Genomic DNA, 25,089 nt, shown 5'->3' with positions numbered 1-25,089 from the left:
AGAGGTGACGGGACAAAAGGCAATTCATTTTTTGCCTGACGTGGCCCCGTCACCTGTTACATTGCTCAGGGGGGTGACAAATTACACAGCAAAGTACACAAAGCAAAACATGTTCACCCGCATGTTCCCTCTCTCGGTCTTTCCCTCGCTGTTGGTCCAGGAAACGGACTTCCCACCTTGCACCACCGGTGCTCCGTGCCGTCCCCGCTCCCGACGCCCGGTAGCTATCGGCGTCGGAATCACATGAGCAACCACGTGGCAGCGATGGCTGTGCACTGTTGGTTTTGTTTCTTTTTTTGCTATGCCCTATTATTTTTCGCTGCTTTTGAGCATGAACTCTTGTAACGTCACGTGATATGACATACCAAAAGAGAAAGTATCGCAGATACGCCGATGGCGCTAGAGCACAGCACGCTCTATCAACTGCGGTCGCTCGTTATGATCGACTTTCCTCTCACGTCAGTTCGAGCTTTAGCATTATGAAACTTTTGCGTGGTTCTGCCAAATTTCAAATAACTCGGCACTAGCTAACGTATAGATGTCGTAGCCACTTCGTTAAATCAAGGTCAACCGCCGCGACACCTTCATTACACGGAAATCTCAAATACACGCGCTTCAATGGGGGTGGCGTTGGGGAATTGAAACTTCGTAATGTCGAGGAATTCGCTACATGGAGGTTTGTTACATCCAGGTTTGACTGTAGTTAGGCCGCATGACCGTGCACATGGCGGCCTGGCACATTCCTGTCTCTGCGTACACATTCATTGCGTTGCTGGGGTAGCTGGTGCCATCATGGGGGCTTCTTGTATGCGGACGTTGATTGTAATCAAGAAAATAGTTTTTTCCGTGACTTCCGATGTTGAACGTTGGCAGTCATGTTAGAAATATGCCTTTTAAATAACAAATATTAACAATATAACTAATAATTGCAAGTCAAGCTGCGAAATGCGGCTTTTTATCTCGTCCCCACCATGTCCCATGTAAATGAATTCAATTCAACAACTGTATTCTGCTGCATAGGAAGAGAGGGCACATTTCAGCTCTGTAGTTTCCACATCATTCCCAGGAAAAGTTGTTCCAGAGTACAGTGCATTTCTCTCACCCTCAGAGCACTGAAGGAGAAACAGAAAACATTAATTTCCTGAACCTACCAAGAAATGACAGCTCGAGGCACTACGAGGGGTTTTGTTTAGCCCTTTAACCACCAACCTCGATCTCTACTCGTCTTGGGAGATTGCACCAAAATCACCAGTGACGAGTCACACTCGTTCAGCCTGATGTTGCGCTGCTCCCATCGCGATTTACGGTCAGCAGTTACATTGGTTGCAGTTTTGAACACTAGAGGGCAGTATTTGCCCATGAACAACTCATTTCGTGTCTTTAGCGTGTGTTTTAAGCCTGACAACAATCATTTTCGGCAAAAATTGCGAGAATATTCGGGGATTTTGCTTCGTTTTTTAGGAATATATTTGGTGTTTAAAGTGTTAATGGTTGTCATGACTAGTCACTCTGCAGCGCTGGTGTGCACTGTATGACTTTGCAGGGACATCCCGATGCCTCTGGTGACCTCTGGTGTGGAACATGGCAACCTGCGGGAGCTGGCTTTGGCGCGTATGAAGGACTTCGGCACCAGGTGTCGCGATGTGCGTACGCGTGAAGTGGGCATCCAGGAGATCCATCACAGGGTGCAGCCCGATCAGGTGAGGACAGAGTGTGGTACCCACACATTCTAGAAAGGTAAAAACGTAGCGCAAAGAGACAAGGACACAGAAAGACAGACAACACACGGCGCTAACTTCCAACACTGGTTTATTTCAGAGAGGAAAGGTGGTTTTTATATCGAAATCAAGACCAACATGCCGTCAAACCATGCGCTAGCAAAGCGTATCAGCCAGATATGCGAGCTCTTTTGCCAGCAATGAAACAGAGGGGGTACTGACACACAATCATCTTTCAAAAGTGATATCCATTCCGCTTCTATGATTTCTCGTGTCAACCGGTTATTGTGCACTTTTAGAACCATGCATTGTTCAAGAAGCGGTATGCAGTGACACCCACGGCAGTGGGCTGACAACCCTTTTCCACGCATATCATCTACGTCACACCCATGCTCTCGAAGCCTATCATTACACGCCTATCATGACACGAGAAATCATAGAAGTGGAATGAATAGTATCACTTTTGAAAGATGATTGTGTTAGTACCGCCTCTGTTTCATTGCTGGCAAAAGAGCTCGCATATCTGGCTGATACACTTTGCTAGCGGCGTGTTGGTCTTGATGTCGATATAAAACCACCTTTCCTTTCTGAAATAAACCAGTGTTGGAAGTTAGCGCCATGTGTTGTCTGTCTTTCTGTGTCCTCGTCTCTTTGCGCTACGTTTTTCACCTTTCAAATATGAACCAACAAGCCAAAGCATATCCCCTTCTGACACATTCTAGCCTCTGCCTTTGGACAGTATTATGTCGTTATATGCAGGGAAGCATCATTGGTATATCGAGGCCCCACAGTCCAAATTAATTTTTATTTGCATCCTGTGGGTAATGGCACCACTTGGATGCTGCCCTGAGAGAGCCGTAAAATCGCATTTAAAGTCTTAATTAGGCACGTGTGAATAGTCAGTTTCCAGTTCGAAACAAATGCGAAGTGAATAGTAGTTCTGTTCGAATAGTTTAGAAGTGAAACGAATATTTTTGAATCAAAGCAAATAGAGTTTGCGGCTGGAAATGTAGTAGGAAAAAAAAGAGGCAATTGCTGAAATGCGCTGAAAGGCAGACAGGGTTTGCTGAATTCACTAAGAAAACTGAAATAAAAAATTAAGCAGAAAAAATGCTTTCAAAGTTTTGTTACTTAATGTTCTGTCAGCACCAAATCAAAGTGCACTAAGCATCGTAGGCTCAAGCCTTTACTATTCGATTCTTCACATGCTGCCGATCAGTTGGGGATAAGAGTTAATGGAGAATACCTAAGTCGTTTGCGATTCGTTGATGACATTGCCTTGCTAAGTCACTCAGGAGATGAATTGCAGAGCATGGTCAATGAATTATACAGGCAGAGCAAAACGGTGGGTCTAAAAATTAACACGCAGAGAACCAAAGTAATGTTCAACCGTCTCGCAAGGGAACAGCAGTTTGCAGTTGGTAGCGAGGTGCTGGAAATGGTAAGGGAATAAGTCTACTTAGGACAGCTAGTCTCCACAGATCCGGATCATGTAAGGGAAATAAGGCGAAGATTGTGAAATGATAAGTGCCAACAAACAACCGAAGCAAGCACTCCATTGGTGTTTTCCTTCATAATTAGGACTAGTGATTAGAGCCAAAATGAGCATGGCAACCAGCGATATGCACTCTGTAGTGGCTTGCGTATACTAGTGAGACGCGTCATGCCTCTCATTGAGGCAACAGTATATAAAAGGCAGGGTTGCGGTGCGTTTGGCCGTAGGCACGCCAACCTCGCTTTGAAAAGCATCACCATTTTCCGCGCTTGCTGTCTTCGTGAAGCCGCACGCCTCCCACGCGCTTCGCTGCTGCTAGTTCTCGTATCCATCGTTTTCTGGACGAAAGACTCTGCAGAGATGAGCTCCACGAACTGTGACTACTGTTGAAGGTCGTGTGGTGGCCAACGTCCAAGTACAGTACGAATTCAAAACCGATGGGTCCCGACTCGCAAACAACTTCAGCTCCGCAATTTAAGAGGCTCCCTTGAGGCTTGAATTTCATTTGTTTGACCAAGTTTTCAATCTTCATAGTGATGGTTCAACAGCGCAAACACACACAGACCTCCCCGCAGGGAGGCGTCTGCAGCATGCAGACGTTGGTGAGTGGCGACACCACGGGGTTAACCCGAGCATCCGCAGGGACATCCCCTCAGGGGGATGATGGTGAACAATGCGTCACCACGGACCCGAGCATCCGCGCTTAGCCGTGCGTGGCATCGCCGTGTCCGGGGAAAAGGGGATCCTGGTGGTTGAGCCGATGCCGAGCGTTTGGACCCTTAAGGCCCCTCGGCGGAAGCAACACACCACTTTGGCCCCAGCTTCCTGTAGACGGCACCTCCGGCCTGACCCGACCGGGGGAAATCGGCAGTCGCCTTTTCCTGTCCTCCCCTCTACTTTTCACTTTCCTATTTCCTTTCTTACAACTTTCCTGTATCCTCCTCTCTTCTTTGTTTTTTTCTTTTTCCTGGCGGCGAGGGTTAACCGTGTGTGACCAACTACCCTGAGTTGAGTCATATTAGGTTATAGTTAAGGTGTACAGCTGGCGTGGGCAGGACTTTCTTTCAAGTACCTGTCGCGTCCCCTTGTTGGACTCCATGGTGGGTGGCTGGCACCATGACCGAAAAACTACATTTTTTTATGGCTCCCCCCCTTTCAAAACTTGATCGCTCTCTCAAGAGAGGGCGGACCGAAGCAGATGACTTTTTCCAGAAAAGAAAAGTATCCTTTCCAAAATTTCATGTCATTCACAGTAAAGCAGAAGAAACACAAGCAAGGATAATATCCCCATTCCAAGTCTCAAAACGCTTGACGGATGCCTTAGGCCTTGGCTACAAGGTGTCAAAAATGGCCAGTGGCGACTTACTTCTTGAACTGCGCGACAGCATACAACACTCAAAAGTTGCAACAATTGTATCCATTGGGGACATCCCTGTCTCTGTGACCCCACATCGGTCTCTGAATACTGTACGAGGCGTCATCTCTGAAATAGATTTTGTCCACCTTTCTGAAAAGGAAATGCTCGAAGGACTTACTGACCAAGAAGTTATAGATGTCCACCGGATCAAGATCCGGAAGGATGGCAAAGAAGTGGACACCAAACACCTGATCTTGACATTCAACATGAGCACATTACCCGAATCCATTGAAGTAGGCTACCTGAAAATAAATGTAAGACCGTATATTCCCAACCCACGCAGATGTTTCAACTGCCAGAGATTTGGCCACGGCTCCCAGAGTTGTCGCGGCCGCAAAACTTGCGCAAAATGCTCTTCGAAGGACCACCAATCCGAAGAATGTGTTGCTAACCTACGGTGTGCAAACTGTGATGGCGACCATGCTGCCTACTCCAGGGCTTGTCCGTCCTGGAAAAAAGAGAAAGAAATCATTACTCTCAAGACTACGCAAAACATTTCTTTCAAAGAAGCAAGAAGGCAATACTCTCAAACAAACAAATTCACCTTCACTGCAAAAACAAACTTCGCCGATGTGGTGCGTGGGCGCGGCGCACCACACCAGGCTTCGGCACCTGTCCAGGCCACACGTAGTGAGCCTGTGGTGGGGCCATCCGCGCCGTCTGGTGGAGTAGCTCACGCTACTCCGCCTACCCCAAAGGAGGGGACGCAGACCCCCGGGTCGGCGGGCCCAAAGACCTCTTCCCACAGGTCGAGGTCAAATTCGAAAATCAATGTGCCTCCTGCACGGTCGTCCAGTGCCTCCGCAGAGGCGATGGACACGACCCCGGGCAGCCCCTTGCCGTCCACGTCGGATGGTCGGCGGAGCTCCCTGGATCGGTCAAAAAGAGACAGGCCCCGAGTCACGGGGCCATAAACAACTTGATCTAGTTTTTTCAATCAGTACAAACACAAAACTAAGATGGCTTTCATAATACAATGGAACTGTAGAGGAATGTTGAGGAACTACAGTGATATAACTCATATTCTAGGGTCAGTGATGCCTCTAGCCCTATGTCTCCAGGAGACCAATCTTGGTCCACAACATTCAAATATCTTAAAACATTATAAAACTTTTAGACGTGATCGCGAACATGCAAATAGACTGTCGGGAGGCGTCGCAATCATCACCCAAAGCGGTGTCCCGGCTCAAGAAATCAAACTGAAAACGAAACTTGAGGCGGTTGCGGTTAGCGTCATCAGCTACAAAACCATAACAATATGTTCCGTATACCTCCCCCCACACATCACATTGACATGCCAAGATCTAGAAGGCCTGATCGATGAACTGCCGGAGCCATTTCTGGTAGTTGGCGATTTTAACGCTCACTCTCCGTTTTGGGGAAGCGAACGCTGTGACTCTAGAGGACAAACAATCGAAGATTTTATACTTTCTAATAATGTCTGTCTTTTAAATACGGGAAAAGCCACATATTGCTGTCCAAGCTCAGCAAAAATGAGCTCTCTCGATTTAGCTTTCGCATCACCATTACTTTTTAACGATTTTAAATGGGATGTTTTAAATGACCCCATGGGCAGCGATCACTTACCTACCATCATCAGGCTCTCATCGTCCACTCCAATCATCCCCACAAGGCCACGGCGCTGGAAAATTCAGCTCGCCGACTGGTCACTTTTTACAAAAAGTGCCACTCTGGAAAAGGAATTTTGTGACGACCTTAGCACAGATGAAATTAATGAGAAGTTTACTGAATGCATAATATCGGCCGCAACACTCGCTATACCACAAACAACAGGACTTGCACAAAAGAAACACAAAGTGTGGTGGACAAAAGAATGCACATTAGCAAAAAAACAACAAAAGAAAGCCTGGAGCGCTCTGCGTCGATATCCCACTGCAGAGAACCTACTCACCTTTAAGAAGGCAAAAGCCAGAGCGCGGTATGTGCGAAGAAATGCAGAGAAAACCTCTTGGCAGAAATATGTCTCCTTAATAAATAGTTCAATAACATCAAAGAAAATGTGGGAAAAAGTGCGTAAATTTACTGGTGACCATACCCCTTTCACACTTCCTCTCTTGACAGCACCCGGGACACAAACATCTTTAGAAGAACAGGCCAACATACTGGGCGAGCATTTTGCTGAGATCTCAAGCTCATCCAACTACACAAACACCTTTCAAAAACACAAAGCAATAGCTGAGAAACAAAGATTCCCATCTGGAGCAGGTGTTCATGAGGATTATAACCAGCCTCTCACACTAGAAGAATTAAATAAGGTACTATCTTCTGGCAAAAAGACAGCACCGGGACCAGACAACGTGCATTACGCTATGCTTGCACATCTCTCCGAGGCTGCTGTAGAGGCACTGTTAAAATTCTTTAATAAAATCTGGATAACTGGCAATATACCTGACGAGTGGAAAAAAGCAGTCATAATACCTTTTCTCAAACCCGGAAAACCACCAACAAGTCCTAGCAGTTACAGACCAATAGCCCTCACCAGCTGCATTGCTAAATCTTTCGAAAGTGTAATAAACATTAGATTGACCTTCATACTTGAATCTCGGCAACTACTAGATAAACACCAATGTGGGTTTAAGAAAACATGCTCCACCACAGATCACCTTGTCCGCCTGGAAAACATCATCCGGGAGGCGTTCATCCACAAGCAGCACTGTATTGGGGTCTTCTTCGACTTGGAGAAGGCCTACGATACTACGTGGAAGTTCGGCATCCTCCGTGACCTAGCAGAGCTAGGTATCCGCGGCAGGATGTTGAACTGCTTGAACGACTTCCTGACTAACCGCATATTCCGAGTCCGCCTAGGAGCAACTCTCTCCATGACTTTTACCCAAGAGAACGGCGTACCCCAGGGGTGCATTCTAAGCACGACACTTTTCATAGTCAAAATGAATTCCTTAGCTAAAGTAATACCCAAGTCCATAATGTATTCAGTTTATGTAGATGACCTACAAATAGCATGCACGTCCTGCAGTATATCAACCTGTGAGAGACAAATACAAATCACACTAAATAAACTAGGTGCTTGGGCAGACATAAATGGGTTTAAATTTTCTCCTCAAAAAACAGTAGCTGTTCTTTTTTCATTGCGACGAGGCCTACAGGTCGATCCCAGTCTATACTTGAATCACACTGCGCTACCAATTAAACTAGAACACAAATTTTTAGGCGTAACTTTCGACAAGAAACTCACATTTCTACCACATATTAACAACCTTAAAAAGAAAGCTTCTCAAGCCCTCAATATATTAAAAGTTCTCTCACGGAAGCGGTGGGGGTCCGATAGAGCAAGCCTTTTACAAATATATCGCTCTCTGGTGCGCTCCAAGCTGGACTACGGGTGCATAGTATATGGTTCGGCAAGAGCATCCTACTTAAAAAGATTAGACCCCATTCATAATCTTGGTCTGCGCCTATCATCCGGAGCATACAGAACATCACCAGTAGTTAGCCTTTACGTTGAAACTAATGAAGCCGCTCTTGAGGATCGAAGAATCGCCCTTACATGCTCATATGTCTTAAAAATCCGTTCTCTTCCGAAACATCTCTGCCATCCAGTTGTAACCAAGTGCCCATCTAAAAGATTATTCATCAACAAACCACATTCTATCAGACCATTACTGCTGCGCTTTGAAGACAAATGTGAAGAGCTAACAGTACTAGATGCCCTACCGAATATTGCACAAAGGAATGAATATTTACCACCATGGTACAGCCTGCCTTCAGTATGTGACCTCACAATGACACATTTAGATAAAAAGCAAACGCCAAATGAGTACATATTACAGGAATTCTTTGCACTACAAGAAAAGTATGACACTTACATTGAATTTTATACCGATGGCTCAAAAACAGAAAATCACGTTGGAAGTGCAGTAATCCAAGGAAAAAACAAACAGATAATGCGACTACCAGAATGCGCATCGGTTTTTACTGCTGAGTGTTATGCCATCTTTGTAGCTGTGGAAAAAATAGTAAGAGAGAATATCAAAAATAGCATCATTTACACCGATTCCCTGAGTATGCTCAAAGCACTGCACTCCAGAAATGCTGCTGAACCCATAATAGGTAACATCATACATAACATTGTTAAAATCACAAAACAAAAACGTAACATTAAATTCTGCTGGGTTCCTAGCCATGTTGGAATCGTAGGTAATAGACAGTTTTAGCTGTGCGTCCGCAAGGGCTTAGCGTACGCAAGGAGCTTGCGGGGACCGTAGTGCGCATGCGCAGAACGCAAGCGCGATCCGTGCGTCTTGCGTACGTACGCAAGCCAGCGGACTTTGCGTTGCGTTGCTTGCGTGGCTTGCGTGGTTAACGTTGGCAACATGGCGGCGCCCTGCACGCCCGCTTCGGACCAAATACTGCATCGCCGCTGCATTTTTCGACGCGATAGCTCGCTCTAAACGGTTGTATTCGCTTTTATTTTGTGCATTCTCACCCCTCCGTAACAATATATGTGACAAATAGTCATCGTTTTTTAGATAAATCGAAGAATTTCTTGGTGTTAAGCCTAACTATCTACGGCGTACACTGTCGTCATAGCAACGACCTCCGGTAAAGTACTTCTCCAACTTTGCGCTAGCATTTATATTTTCATTTGATTCAATTGATTTACATTAAAAAAGAAACAAAGCTTTCGAATGCAACCACCACTGCCATTAATAAAAGAGGAAAAAGTTTCCTCAGCACACAGTTGAGAAGCTTTGACTTGCTGTCGCTAGATGGCGCCACTGTATCATGCGCTTCCCGGACGCTACGCTAGCCCCTCCCAACTAAAACTGTCGTTGCCAGGACGGGTGGCACTGCGCGTAAGGTGCGCCCGTAGCGTACGCACAGCTTTTGCGGACGCACAGCTAAAACTGTCTAATGAAAAAGCAGATGTATGCGCTGCACAAGCCCGGAATGGCCAAATAAAACAAGTGAGCATACCGCACAGGGATTGCTTAAAGTTTATCAACAGTAAACTCAGAAATAAGTGGCAGGCCGCATGGCAAGATCACGTAAACAACAAATTACATTCTGTGAAACCAATTTTAGGGGAATGGCAATCATGTAGGCATCAAGAACGTTTTACCGAAGTTATTTTATGTCGGCTCCGCATTGGACACACCCACCTCACGCACAACTTTCTGCTAGCCAAACAAAACAAACCTCTCTGTGAAATGTGTGGTGCTGAACTCACTGTGAACCACATTTTAATTTCATGCATAAAATTAGAAGAACTAAGAAAGAAATATTTCACAACATTTTACAGGGAAAGCATCCCATTACACCCCATGCTACTCTTAGGTGATCGAGCACTGGTTGACATTTCATGTATTTTTAGGTTTCTCAAGGAAGCCAACGTTTTAAACAAACTCTAAGTATTTTTAAAAAGCTTCACCATTAACAAAAACTCTAACCTTGTGTTTGGCGCAGCATAGCCTCAGTTGCTTTTGCGCCATAAAAATCAATATAACTAACTAACTAACACACAGACCAAGAAGGAGACAAGACACACACAGCACTGAACTTACAACTGATATTAGGAAGAAGCATGTCATAATATACACACACGAAAACAACACACACGAAAAAATAGCGCACATGCGCAATGTCAACAATCTCATAGTACTAAAAAAGGTAAAACCGCTTTAAAAGCACATGTGTATTCGCAGAATCGCTATCCACTGTGTAGCATTTTCATTTCCCTAACAGATAATGTTACAGATGGCGCACTCACGCACCCTATATCTTTCTGGATAATATTGGGGATAATATAATATTGAAAGGCTTCAGCAATTTTTCTAATGCGCTGGTCAGAATGACGAAACAACACATCAGTGTCACCAAAAATCTTCCTTGCAGTTTGAATTAATGAGGTTGCATTGTGCGCATTAGGTGGCTTGGGTATTGACGGCGAGCGCGAACAAGGTCCGAAAAATTGAGCAGTTGGTTGCAGTGTGTCCAAAATTTCAGGAGCTCTTATACATTGGCTCCGTGGACACGCATGTCCGAAAAATCAGGGTACTGAACTTTCGGCCGTCGACTGTAAATTCATTCCCAAACTTTCCTCAGCGTTCCAGCTTTCGGTCTGTTCTTGCATGTGAGGTGTAGTCTGAGAGATGTCCCTTGATGCGGCTGTTGTTGCTGGTTGTGCAGGTGGAACTGGTGCGTCGGGACTACGTCGCCAATGGGGGCTGGGAGACGTTCCTGTCGTACGAGGACCCCCGTCAGGACATCCTGGTGGGGCTGCTGCGTCTGCGCCAGTGTTCGCCAGACACCTTCCGCCCCGAGCTGCTCGACGGGTGCTCCCTCGTGCGCGAGCTGCACGTGTATCCTTTCCCACTGAATCGCTTCTTGCCCTGCACTGTCCCCCCAGGGGCAGAAAAATGTTTCAATCCAGTTTCCCTCGGAAGCACATGGGTCTCTTGCTGCCAAACAAACATCAGTATGCCCAGAAAAAGCTACAGCGTCGATTTTTACCTTGACCAAAGAGTGGACGGAGTTGTCCATAAAGCTACGCTTGTTTTTAGGGTTGTGTGAATGTTTGAAAATTTCGAATATCGAAGCAAACACAGTGAAACCTCGATAATCCAAACTTTTTTAATTTGAAATCCCAGATGATTGAAAGAATTTCTGCTGTCCCGTAATTTCTAATGTACGTAATTGAGACCGGTTAATTCGAAGAGCTGGGGTGCTGTGCGTGGACATCCAATCTCGATTTCGCCGCAAACCGGTGAAGCGATGACTCCTCGGAGCCGCAAAGTGGCGCTGCAGAGCGATTCTGATGTTTCATATGCGAAGTACTCCCAGCTCAAAAACTTATCGGTGCGGCTTGCGGGCCGCCGAAGCATACGCCCACAGAGGAGAAGATGTGCTTCACTGCAGCGCGGCCGCGGATTCCGGTTTCGGCGCTTCATCAAGGCACGGTCGGATTGGAGGCGCTAGCATCGAAGCACCTCCCACACCTAATAGCGTCGTCCCGTGATGCGAGCATTCTTGCTATGTGCTCGTGACGGTTTGACTGCGCGGAATGTTGGCCTACACCGTTCCTGTGAGTAGTGTACTGTGGTTAGAGGCTTAGGTCGACCTGTCTTCAGATAAACGGCCATCGTAAATTTGGGGGCCAATCTGTTTGCAGCAAAAAAAGGAAGTCGTTGATTCGTATGCAAATAGGTTCCGTAAAAAATTTCAAGTTGCGCGCCTTTTAGCCGCCATGTTCGCGCTGGGAGTCACCTCCTCGGACAAGCAATAGGTAGCACAAGGGTAAACTTTCGATTCTGACCTCCAGTGCGCGCGTTGCACCTGAATCCGAGACTACAGGATCGTTTTCAGTTTGGTGGTTCAGTTCGCTACTGGTTATTCAGGCCACATGCAAGTGTGGAAGCAGGGTGGAACGCTGCTTTTCCGCTTGAACTATAACTTCGTGGGCCCGCTGGCGGAGAACGGAGCCGCGTCGACACGTTTGTATGCAGCAAAATCCTGAGCCGAAGAGCACCGTCTCTTCCACATGCGCGCAGCAATTACACCATCCGTGGCGCTCGTGGCGCTGCGACGCTGGCACCCTCCCTTGTTAGTTAAGGTAATTAAAATGGCTAAGGAGGGTGCATCGCGGGGAAGCCAACCAAAGAGGAAGACGAGGGGGCAAAGTCCCTACGTCCCCCCAACCATAAATAGACCCACGCGCCTGAAAGTACATGCTATGGAGGAGTTCCCGGTCTTCATGCACTTGAGGCAGGTCTTGCAGCAGAGGTCACACCGACAGCATCCACGCAGACTTCCACGGTATTCCGAAGGCGGCGTGAAGGTCTCCACTGAGACGACTCGCATTGCCTGTGGACTACGTGTCCGCAGGCCCATGAAGAAAAGGCCGGTTGAAAACTGCAGGCCAGGATTTTGCTGTAGTCACCAGGGTGACGGCAGTTGAAGGTGGCTGCTGACTAGTCTCGCCGCGGCTGGCCCGGATGGATGCGCTAAACAGGATACAGGCAGCTTCGTCGCAGCAGGCAGCAGCGTGACGATGTGCTCAGGGCAGCAAGCCTGGGGGGCTCCACTGGATCTGCAAGATTTCTGAAACACACTCCGCATGCCTTTAACGTAGGTCACGGGAGGGGAAATGGCGTACACAAGGGCCTCATGGTGCATTGCTTGACTCGCTGGTGAAATGTACCGAGCAGCTGTGCAAACGCAAAGTTCGAGTGAACAAAGCCCTTTCTTGAGTTGAACGAGACTGCTCAGTTCGTGTGAGGCTATATAAACGAGCGGGCAGCAAAGTGCATTTGTTGCTGCAACAACAGTAACGCCAGCTGGCAACAAAATGCGCTAAGGAATCGGGGACGTCTGACTCACCAGCATGGTTATGAGCGAACGTTCGGACGGGACGAGCTGGCAGGAGAGTTAGGTAGGTAGGTAACAACTTTATTGGTTCATGAAGGAACCAAGTGGTAGGGGGGAGTGGAAAAGAGGAAGCAGGATGACGGTGGGCCCTCGAGTCGCTCTAGATGGCCAGGCACTGTTGTGCTTTGGCGACCCCTCGGGCCCATCCCACTGTCAGAAGCTGTATATCTCTGGCAGCGAGCTGTACAGTACAGCCTCCCATTGCTCCTGATGTCCTGACCCTTGCCACGGGGGCTTGGGTTTGTTGGGGGTGATGATGCTAGGACTTTTGCAGGCGGAGAGTGGCGCGTGCCCGCCAAACGTTAATATTGCGAGTAGTACACCATCGCGATTGTGGTCAGCAGCTTGAGTGAGTGCCACTACAGTTAGCGTAGAATAGGAAGGTAAGGAGTGAAGGAGAGTCACTGCTCCCACTGGTTGAGGGACCTTTAACCACCAGCAATGATTAAAATATTAGATGACCTATCACTAAATATCATGTCGCTTTGACACAGCTTCCTGTGGTTGCAGTGCATGGTAATGCAGCTGTAATTGTGGCACAAAAGTTCACCGTTTATTCTTTGTAAGGGTGAAACCAAGGCCCTATTTGTTGTTCACAAGTTGAGTGCTGCTTGCCCTGACCCAATAGCAACAGGTATGGCAGCGTTGTCCCAGTGAGCGCCCGGGATCCCACGAAGTTCCAACATCAGGTGAGCTGCAGAGCTACTGACCATCCACGTCGTTGAGGGCAATAGCTGTGTGCGGTCACCAAAATTTGCATGCCTTAACATAACAGGACAGAACAGTTTTTCTGCTAAACATGCATGGCGTTATTCATAGTGAGGTAGCCATGGAGTTCAGCCCTTTCTTGATCTACATATGAAATCCTCATTTTGGCACGACAGTTCCCAGCCTCTTTCACCTCTTTTATTAGGCAGAGATTCAGTTGGAGTAAGGTTTGCATGCTCATGGTTTAATGGGAGTCACGTTTAGACTCAGTTGCATGAAGGAAGTGGCATAGTTGTGTGCTTTGTTTGGTGTTTTTGTTGTTGTGTGCACCTCCTGTAAAAGATATATAGAAAAGCCAGTTTCGCTGCCTTGCACTCGTCAGTAAACAAATTTATGTAAGGGGTCTTTGATTAGTTTACTCAAGGTGCTCTCATGTGCCCAACTGGTTCTTTTGAGCACTCATCGCTGTCTCGGGGCACTCGAATGTCTGAGTAGCCGGACGCTCTGGGTCACAGAGGTACCTCCCGCCGATCCCAGTGCAATCACTTTATGAGCAGTGATTAGGCAACAGTGTCTTGAAGCTCTCATCTCTAGTTCCGCCTAAGCTTGAAGCCTGTGAATCTCACAGGTGTGTGGCACCGTCTCACAGTGCTTCTTTGTGGGTCACAGGAGCAGCGGTCACAGCCAGTGACTGCACCAGTGAAGTTTGCAAATGCGAAAGAGGCTTCTTTCTACTGGGGCATATGTCTTTGTGGTTGTGTTCAGTCAGTGTGCACATTCCCTTTAGTTTTTCTCCTTTAGTGCATACTATGTAAAGAATCATTGATGCATGCATGGTGAAAGCACAGTGTTTTATGTGGTCTATAGTGGCAACGTCGGCTGATGTGTATGGATGGGGTGAATCTCAATCATACGAATCTCATGGGGTCACGAAAAATACTCGTATATCGCCCAAAAGAGACTAAATTTGTTTGCAGAATTTACGCATATCTATTTTTGGCTGGTAGGGTCTGCTTACGGCCGTCTGCCATCGCTGGCTCGCAACGACGGCGCTGTGCGGTTGTGGAGTTGGCGGCGTACAGGCAGAAAATACTTGATGCTTGATGCTGTGGTCGCAGCTCGCGCGTGCAGTGGGGTGGAAGGTTGTATGTTACATCTGGATTGCTGCTCGTTGCACACAGTGCGCTCAGGCCAGGGCATCTTACGACACAAACATAACCACACAAGATGACAGGAAGAGCGGCTTCTTGTGCGCTTAAGTTTTCGCTAAAATTATCAGCAGCCAACTGGGCCAAGAAACAGCCTTGTTGCACTTTACAAATTCATATAAACTGAGATCTTAACTGAATACTTGTTGGGGGGCTAGTTGGTGCGTATTTCCAGAAAAGGGTTGTAGCATCGAAAAGGACAACACACAGCAAGCAAGACGGAACAGGCACTACAACCCTTTTCTGGAAATATGCACTAACTAGTAGCCCCCCCCCCCCAACTTCTCTGCTGTGGGGCGATGCTTGTTCCGCGTTGTCTGAAGCCCCTCGCACTCCCAAACGAGATGCCGCAATGTGGGGTCACTTGACAGCCACACGCGTAGCACTTCTCTGGTGGCAGTGACCGGGTCATTGCATTGCCTTTCATAATGCGACGGTGTCTCTTGCCTTGCCGTGTTGCTGCGAGTATATGCAGCAGTTGTCCTGTGTCCCTTGAAAGCTTTTGCCAGTAGCTGCTCTTAGAGTGCAATACCTTTGACAAAAAGGTGGGACGCAGAAGGAATGAAACAGCTTTAATCAAACTGCTCTGTTTCTGCCACTTTGACAGTGGCTTAACCCATGAAAGATGCCATGATGTATCTCCGGGGCCAAAATTACCCACAATGTGTAGTTGGGCACACAGTGCTGCTTTTCCCTGGACAGTGGTAGGCCATCTCAGTGTGGTCATTCTTCTCTGGCCAACAGGGTTTTGGAACGCTACTCATGGAGGAAGCAGAGCGCATTGCCCGCGAGGAACACGGATCGCACAAGCTGGCCGTCATCTCTGGTGAGCTCTTCCCCCGCACCGTGCTTTGCCCCAGCCACCATAAGCTATCCTGTTGCCTGCCATGGTAGATTGTGAAACCTCGTTAGTTCAAGATCTCTGGGAGGGGACACTTAACCTCTGCCTTAAAGGGGCCCAGAAACACAATCTTAGTTCAGTTCAGTTCAGTTCAGTTTATTTACCTTAAAGGCCCCCTTGTATCGGGGGTATTACATAAGGGGTGGGATTTTAATGAAATGAGCAAACAAAACAGCGAATATTATTTAGCACTGAAGGTGATCGGTTACATGTTCTTGAAAAGTAGAGGATGAAGCGATGTTGACGATGTCACGGGGTAGGCATCGTCAACAGTGAGTTACAGTGGTGCTATTAGTGTCGGTAATACCGCAAATATTCCATTTTTTATTATTTTAATGTGCTCCCAAAAACAAATTCATGGCTCTGATGGTGTCCCCACACAGTGGCGGGTTTCAGCAGCGGATATGACATCACCTGGCGCGAGCTTGATGATTGAACAAACAGTAAATATACTGCAACTTGTGTGAATAAATAGACGCACATTATGTCACCTGTCGGTGTTTTATATTCGATCAACAAAAACAACTTCTTCGTCTTAGATAAAAGCCCTGCAAGGCAAGTAAAATAAAAATACTCCACCAGGGGCTCTGGCATGGAAACGACGCTGCCAGTCTCAGCAAGAACGCGTTACAGAGAGCAGGCAACCATGGAGTGCAAACTTCTGCGACGTGCTCTGGCAGGCTGTTTTGATTGGTTGCGCCAGGTGCCGTCATTGGGAGAGCGAAATAGGAGTGGGAAGCCCCGCCAAAATCGAGTTGAGGGCAGCGTTTTGTTTGCTTGTATTTTCAAATTTCTCCACTGAATAACTCCTGTTCCTGTGCATCGATTCCTGTAATTCTTTTTAAGTCAGCATCTGCGTGACATAAAGAATCCATTTGAAGTATAGCCGGTATCCCCCCAAGCAGTGTTTCGCAGCCCCTTTAAGGGTATGACATGATAGTTTTAACAGGTTGATGCCCATATATGTGCAATTGGCCTTTCTCAACTTGACATTCACTTCCAACTGTTTATTTCTTGCTTATGCCAGGTATACTTGCACACACAAAGGGTGAGAAAGAAAGGAAAAGAACAGTCAGAATGATTGACACGCAGTGGTTCTTTGATGCGAGAGCATTCTTGCATGGCACATATCTGGCTTCATTTCTAGTGCAAAAAGACGAGGACAGAGAAACGAAACGAAAAGAATCAAGACCTGATTATATTGAAAAGTTGTTGACTAGGTATTAATGAGAAAATGGTTTTTCTGTCTTGTTGCAGGTGTGGGCACACGAAACTACTACCGCAAATTGGGCTATGAACTGGATGGCCCATACATGTCTAAAATGCTTGTAGCTGATCCTGCTTGAATGCTTCGGCCAGATTTCTTTTGCAAACTTGATTAGTATTGCTATGGGTTGGACATTTCGGTTTAAACCGAAAAAAACCAATAAAAGTCCGCCGAATTCAGTTTTCGAAATTCGGTTTTAACCGAAAAAGGGGTCAGTATTTTTGGCATGCAGTGCATAAATAGCTGCCTGTTGAATGCGAGTTAGACTCAGTCAGATTTGAAAAAGCAGGAAAGCCAGGGGCATGATGCGACGATGGTGCGATTAGAGCTATTGCTCTGCAAGCTTACACACCTCTGATGACCGAGAAGCATGACCTCGTCGCCTGCTAGCTTACCACTGTTCGTTCCCTATCATCCCCTGCTTAGAGCAGTTAGTCGGTTAATTAGGTTAATCAGCTGCATGCAGGACACTAACACAAGACCATGCATGGGAGTAACGAAAAAGTACGTTCTGGCTACTGCGACAGCTGGGTGGCAATTCGAGCGCTGCCATCAACACGCAAAACATATGGTGCCCTGCCCTCGTGCTTTACACAGGGCGACAACGCAACATTAATTAACATGTCAACCTAGTTCTTAGAAGTAAGCTTCAACTTGCGTTTTCTTCTGCCGGCTGTCTTATTTAACTTCAGTTACTCTTTTCAATGACGACAGCAATTTTTTCTACATAGCTCGTAGTACTGCCACTTGCGTGCTAATTACATGATGACAAAAACACCGAGATAGACTTCAGTTGACCTTTGATCACACAGAATTACTGCATTGAGTCGCCGAAAAAAGTCAGTATTTCATTCATCCGAAATAAAATACGTCGAATAAAAAAAAAAACTTGGGTTCTGAAATAAAAACTGATAAGTCCAACCCCTAGTTATTGCATACGAAGCACAAACAGCGGCTGTACAGAAAATAAAGTGTTGTTTACTGCTGATTACTTGTCTTACTGAGGGTATCAGAAAATTATGCAGCTTATTGCCACTTCAGGGCTGCCTCATGTAGTGGTAGAATTTATTTGTGCCGCCTTCTTCAAGCAACTAATATTAGTCTGAGCCATGCGTTCATGTTAAGTTTGCAGGCAGTGGTAAGTGCCTTTGATGCCTATGCGTTAAATTAAAGGCACACTGAGGACCAACTGAAGTCGACAGATTGCCACTTTCAAGCGACAAATACAGTATTTTACCTGGAAGTCGGAAAGCATTGCAGGTATCCCCACTGCCATCCGTGCTCGCAAACAAACTGCAGTGCTTCAGACAGTTTAGTGCTCAACCTTTCGGCCCCCATTCCTGGCTTGCGTATCGGCGAAGGATTAAAGTGCAGCAATAACAAAGAGGGCGAGAAAAAAGATGGAGGAGGGGTTAGCGGCACAAGAGAGAAAGGTGGAAAGTGGAGGAGGAGGGTGTGGCGGTGGCAGACAAGAGGGGTCACACTCGGTTTGCGCCGGTTTTTATTTATTTATTTAGTAACACTGTGAGCCTTCTTCAGGCTCATTCAGGAGTGGGACAGCATGAGTAAAAAGCAAAGAGGAACAGCGATAACAATCACAGTCAAGTAACCTCATTTGCTTGGCCGAAAAAAACTTTCAACTTTGTGACAAAAGACATCAGCATTTGCAGTGTTAAGAATTTCACTTGGTAACGCATTCCACTTTCGATTGCCTTCGGAAAGAACGAGGATTTGAACGTATCACAACGTGCCAGTGGCGGACCTAAGGGGGGGGGAGCGGAGAGGGCGGAACAAAGCCACTTTCCAGAACTGGGTAATGACGGCCGCTATTCCCACTGGTAAAATGTCCGGGCAGGTGCTTTGACCTTCGTGAACATGCCGTGGCGGGATATCTTAGCCGTCGGCTTGTTTCCCCTGGTATCGAAATGAATATTGCTCGCGTAAACGTTAACATTCAAAGAATGAGTAATGGTATAACGATCTATATCGTTCGCCAGTTATTTTTGAACAACAAAGCGCACAAAAATATTTGTGTAAATAAAATAAATAAAAATCGTTTCTTTTTTTTCTTTCTGACTGCCTCAGTCTACACTTCAACCTCTGTTGAAACCGAGGCCCTTGCCATCACGCAGACCTCCGCGGAATACATTTTCAGTGACTCCAAGCATGCGGTCTATAACTACGCGGTTCGACAGGACCCCGGCCAACGGCATCTTACGTTCACATACCGTCCCCTCTCGCCCCATCCAAATCATCTGGGTGCCCGCTCACGCGGGCTATCCTGGCAACGAGGCGGCTAATTATATCGCTCGCGATTCGACCGACCGAGCAAGCCCGTCCCCGCCGGGAATGGATGCGCTCGACGCGCTCCTCACATACCATGATATTACTTTACACTACAGCCTCTCTCTCTCACTTTCCCCCCTCCGCACAAATCCCTTTCCCAGCGCCACCAGCGCTTGTGGCGCCACCTTCAGGCCCACACCTTTCTCAGCCCCGCACGTCTTGCCCTCCTCCACCCCGGAGCATACTCGCCGGCCTGCCGCTTATGTGACAGCCCAAGAACAGACTACGCTCACATTCATTCTCCTGGCCGGCACACTTGCCCCCTGCCTCTTGGCACCTGCAGTCCGCAGCAGTGGGAGGCTGTTTTGCCCAGCACCGGGCCGAATCTCCAACTTCGGCTGGTGACCTGGACGGAGGATGTCGCGACTAGGCACGGCCCGGACGCCACAACCGGCAGCCCGATAGCCGCCCGCAATGCTGCTGCATGACTCGTTTCTTTTTAGGCCTTCAAATAAAAAATGGCTGAGGCTTAGCTAAGGTTAAGCCTAGTCAAATGCGAAGCATATTGATGGCTAGGCTTGGTAAAGTTCCTCGCTTTGTTCTTCAGTTGTTGTAGAACGTTGTCGCCGAGCCGCATATTGAGCACGCCGCTTATCCAGACGTTCATCCCGCTCTTCATCGGTCTCTGTGGCACTCTGAAGCTTTCGCTTCTCGTTCAAATCAGCCCTGCTTCTAGGCGGCATCCCAACACCTGGCCGCCTCGTAAGTTCCCGGAGATTGTTGTTGTTGTTGTGACTGAGAGAAGGATGAAAAGGAAATAGCACGGGCCTGCTACTGGCTCGAGCCAAGCCACCACCGCTGCCACGTGCAGATAGAGGAGAGTTAAAAGAGCAGAGGAAAGAGAAAAAAAGGAAAGACGCGCGTCGCACCGCTGCTGTAGCGTCACGTGGTCAGCTGCAGCGCCTCTGATGTAGAGCCTCCACCGCCGCGGCCGACCGCGCGAGCCGGCATGCCGACAGCCCATCTCTCCTCTGCTGTGACGTCATGTTGTCACGTGGTCAGCCGCCGCGCCTCTGATGTGGAGCCTCCACCGCCGCGGCCGACCGCGCGAGCCGGCAGTACCGGTAGCCCATCTCTCCTCTGCTGTGACGTCATGTCGTCACGTGGTGTCACGTGGTCACGCTCAAGGTCAATGGTAGCTCCACCGTCGCGCTCGACGGGCTGTAGTGTAGCTCTAGTAATATGCTTCGCATAATAAAAGTTCTTCACCACCACGGGAGGCTGGGAGGTCTTGAGGATGTGCCTGGTGGGAGCCATTGTTGAGGGAGGTTGGGGCTTGGAGGTGGCTGTGGGTGACGACGGGCCGTTGCAGTCGAATCGATGCCTGCACGAGCGCGAGCCTGTGATGTGGGCCCCCTTGCACAAGATGCAGCTGAAGACGCAGGTTGCGGGCTCGACTGCCTTGTGGCCCTGGCCGCAGCGGTGATAAGGGGCTTCGTACAGACATCTGCGCGGTGGCCTAGAGCCCATCAGTTCGTGCAGGCCTCAGCTTTAGTTCGGAAAGGGTGGCATCAGTAGATCCCGCAGTTAATCTCGATGGTGCTGGGGAGGGTGGTGGTACCGACGAATGTGACGAGGATCGATTTGGAGCGCCCCATCTGACGCGCGATGGCGTGGGTGGTGTTGACATTCATAGATTAGAGGTCTTGGACTGTTTCTTCCTGAGTTTGGGAGTCTGCGTCGTTGTATATGATGCCGCGGAGGGCGTTGTCGGGTACGGCTATGTAGGCACGCAGGGGGTATACGCAATGGGAACCAAGCGGAGTTCCGAGACCCGGAGGCAGAGACGAGCGCGCGGCTCAGATGGGGTGCTGACAGTGAGGGAGTTAGTGTACGGATTGATCCGTACGCGGTCGGCGGTGCGGGCGGTGACGTAGTCGATGTTGGCAAGGGTACAGAGGATTTGCAGCTGTCTCCGTTGGTAGTAGTGTGGAGGTCAAGCCCCCTCCCGGTCTGAAGAAGATTTTGAAGTCTTGCGCTCACAGGCAAGGGAGGGGAACGCGACGACGTAGAGTGCCAATACAGGAGGTGATGTTGGGCGGTGGAGGAGAGGTATTGAATGCGTTAGAGGCAGGCGGGGGCGAGACGCTGGACTGGTGTGCCGCGGCTGCACTGTGCGCCTTCACGGCGGCACATACAGTGTGAGTCGGCTGCAAGCTCGGCAGGGGTGATGGAGAAGCCTTCGACTTGGTGGGCCATATTGGCTCCTTGGGGGTTTGCGAACGACAGCGGCGCAGGCGGCGAAGCCGGGCCGCGATGGCCCCAGGTGTGGCGGAGAGCGCAGCAGTGCGTCGCGCGCTAGGCTTAGCGCGTTGGCGGCTCAGGGCAGCAGAAAAAATGAGCCAAAATAGTCGGAAGTGGACGGAATCAGGCTCCGAAGGTGTCAAACGTATCCTCTCACTTTCATGAATGCGTTGGCGAAGTTTCGCAGAGAAAGGATGTAGAATTCCGGTGAAATGAAGTAAAAAAAAAATGCCGACGATTACGCTACTTCCTAATGCGAAATTTGAGCGCAGCTCATCAGCTGTTTCAGATTTTCGACAGATTGAGGCAAACAATTCGAGCAAGGCATTTATGTACAATTACAGACAACTTGTTATTTTTCACACCATTTATCACTTGCTCCGTAGTTTTCGATGTACCTGCACAGCCGCTGCAGCACACACCTGCAGAAGCTTGTGACACGAGCTTGGCTGATACTCGAGAAGCATCGAATCCTAGCTTTTCCCGTTTGGGAGGCGAGTACGCTACTAATGAGAAAGAATGTGGTCTAGACGACCTTGCAAACTACCGCGTATGTTGTTGTTTCACCCTTGCTTAACAGACCGTACCTGCCTTTCCGCCAGTTAGACTGGTATGTAGGGAGCTGTCCGCGAATGACTGACGCCGTTGCGCTTGATATGCCCTGAACTCCTCGCTAGTAAACTTCAACTCATCATCAGTCACAAAGGTCTTCGGCAAGTCGAACCGGTTTAGCAGCGCCTGCAGTGCTTCAGTTGTTTTTGCCGTACTAGCACACTTCATTGCGGTAACCTCGATCCATTTCGTATGAGAACCAACCACAACCATCAACATGTGACCTTCCATAGGACCCGCAAAATCTACATATATTCTTGACCACGCCTCCTCTCTGTCCGGGCAAGGCAAAGGAGCTTGTACTATGCATATTGGACACGTGTTGACCTGCTTCTCAATGTTCCCATCTCTGTGTACCAGGTTCTTCATAGCCGTTCTTCATAGGTTCTTCATAGCCATCATTCCTTGGTGCGCATCAGCACTGCTTGCCGCTCAGTCATTGGAATTACCGCTCGATAGCCCCAGTACACAACTTTCACGCCAATTCTTCTTTCCCGTGCATGTATGCGCGGCTCCTGAGCAGGTTGCAAGTATCGTGGCCAGCCATTCGCTAACTTGCACGAGGTCTCTATCATCAGCAGTCATCGTGTCACTCGCCGACAGCGGACCGGAGCCTATAGGTGATTGGTTAGAAAAACATACAAGCGTCATCTTCTGCAGCTCCTGCCGCACAGGCAAGCAGCTGAGGGTGTCGGCAGGAATCAACGCCTTCCCTGGCTTGAACTGAATTTTGCAGTGATAGGCGTTCAGCGAGAGAGGCCAACGCTGAATCCGGGCAGCGGCCATGGCTGGAAGGGCTCAGAAGAGGTGTGATTTGCGACGAGGGTGAAATGATCCCCGAGCAGATATTCCAAGAACTTGGTAAGATAGTAGCCAATGTTTCAGTTTGCGCGTAATTTCCTCCTGCTGGTGAAAGAGTTGGCGATCGGATTTCGATTGGTCGATCTCGCCAATTTACTCTGTGTACTCTACTCGGACGTCGCACGACGATGCATCGGTTTCTAAGACAAGGGGCTTACTTGGATCATAGTTCGCCAAGAACTACGCTTCCTCTAACAGCCTCTTCGTTGTCCGAAAAGCTTTGTCTCGCTATTTACATATTTAAAAGACATTGGACATCTCGATAAGCTTTAAATTCACTTGCACGTTACCTTCATGCATTCTTCATGCAGTGAACTTCGTCAGCCCATTTGTCGGACTATGCACTCCATCATTTCATAGGTTACATCAATACTTGCCATTGCATCCTTAGTACTCATTTCATGGCCGCATTTTATCTTCGTTTTTTTTTACCTCTGCCACGCTGCTCTCCTTCTGTCTTTATCTCCCAAATTCCCCTCCCTACGCAGAGTGGCATGCCAGCGATACTGAAACGCCAGCTAAATTCTCTGTATTTCATTAAAGAGTCTCTCTCTCTCTCTCTCCCCTCACTGCCAGCGTGCTTTCTTCCCTTTTTAGCAGCGGCTCGATCTAGAACAGTTCCAAGAAATGCGCGGTCACGAATCCCAGGAAAGCCGCTACACAGGTTGGCTTCGGCATCTTTGCTATTACGGCAGTGTTGTCTGTCTTTGGTCATTGTACAACCCGTCTACATTTATACGATGCCCCAGAAATTCAGCTTTGCTTGCCGGAACTTGCATTTCTGCGTTCGTTTGGCCCTTTTGCTCATGACTCTGATGAAGCCGTCGTCATCCAAAGAGTAATCACTAGCGGTCGAGTACACCATGGTGGGCTGGCTGCTTGCGTCACTCGGGAGGTCGAGACGTTTCCTCTGGGTGGCAGGGCTGACCCACCGGACTGAGGTCCAACAGCGTCCACTTCCATCAACGTCACCAAAAAAGGCCCAGTAATGTCGTAAACTAGGAAAAAATTGACAAGGCGAAGGGACGGCGTTCTTGGGCAGAGCCACTTCATTGCCCAGAAATTACGGTACGTTAAATGGTATGGCTTTCCCCAACTTTAGTTTCACAATTGTGACGCAACCGTTAGTCGTACGGCGTTCCGGGTGGCGTCATGCGATTTCTCGTCACACATAGCATACAGCTGCCAGTCAAGTTGGAGGCTAGCTCGCGACAAGGATTCCAACTTTAGCAGTCTTAAGTGCACGCCGTAGTCCTATGTGTCCGTCACCTCAGATTCGAAACGGCAATGAAGAAATAGAGACTGCGAACGCACTGCGCCATGGATGAATACCTGTACTGTGGAGGATAACAGCCGGGGTGAATAAAATGCCGAGAAGTGTGAACAATGAAGAGCGAGCTTCTCGGTGTCCCTGCCCTCTTTGCAAATCGCGAGAAAATTAGAGGCAAATGTGTATTGCCCCCCGCATAAGCCGCGTGTTACTTTCAGCGAAATTTTCTATCGTGCTCTCAAGTCGGCTGACAATGAACCCCTGGTGATCATTGGGGATTTCAACGCACCCAGTCTACATTGGGGCTATCACTTCGAGAAATCCAGGGGACGCAAGCTGGCGGAGCTCATCTCCACCCTTCGTCTTACGTTGCTCACGGATCCGTCTTGTCCCACACGTGTGGGCAACTCGGTCACCCGTGACACGTGTCCAGACTTATCTCTGGTTAGGAACACTACAAACGCCACATGGGAGAACCTGGGGGATACCCTGGGCAGCGACCACTGCCTTCTCCGCATCACGCTTTTGGCGAAGGCAGCCCGTAAAAAATGGGGCCAGGCGAAAATAACCAATTGGCACCAATTTCGAATTCAGGACGTCCCTCCGGTACTATTCTCCGACGGCTATGCGGAGTGG

At 48.4% G+C, this 25,089-nt stretch overlaps 1 protein-coding gene across 1 annotated transcript in view; it reads left to right on the top strand.

Annotated features, from left to right (window-relative positions):
• The window catches only part of Elp3 (elongator complex protein 3), a 31,187-nt gene extending 13,079 nt beyond the window's left edge, over window positions 1-18,108 (top strand). The window contains exons 12-16 of the mRNA XM_089551467.1: window positions 1,544-1,700; window positions 10,799-10,971; window positions 13,671-13,725; window positions 15,697-15,778; window positions 17,111-18,108. Coding sequence (XP_089407593.1) covers window positions 1,544-1,700; window positions 10,799-10,971; window positions 13,671-13,725; window positions 15,697-15,778; window positions 17,111-17,199 — 556 coding nt within the window. The 3' untranslated portion in view covers window positions 17,200-18,108. The remainder of the gene's footprint in view (window positions 1-1,543; window positions 1,701-10,798; window positions 10,972-13,670; window positions 13,726-15,696; window positions 15,779-17,110) is intronic.
• Window positions 18,109-25,089: the final 6,981 nt, after the last annotated feature.

This window comes from Amblyomma mixtum, chromosome 7 (assembly GCF_055824585.1).
Source record: "Amblyomma mixtum isolate Tamu chromosome 7, ASM5582458v1, whole genome shotgun sequence".
Lineage (NCBI taxonomy): Eukaryota > Metazoa > Arthropoda > Arachnida > Ixodida > Ixodidae > Amblyomma > Amblyomma mixtum.
Note: the sequence above shows the minus strand (reverse complement) of the source record. Positions and strands in the feature narration are given on the sequence as shown.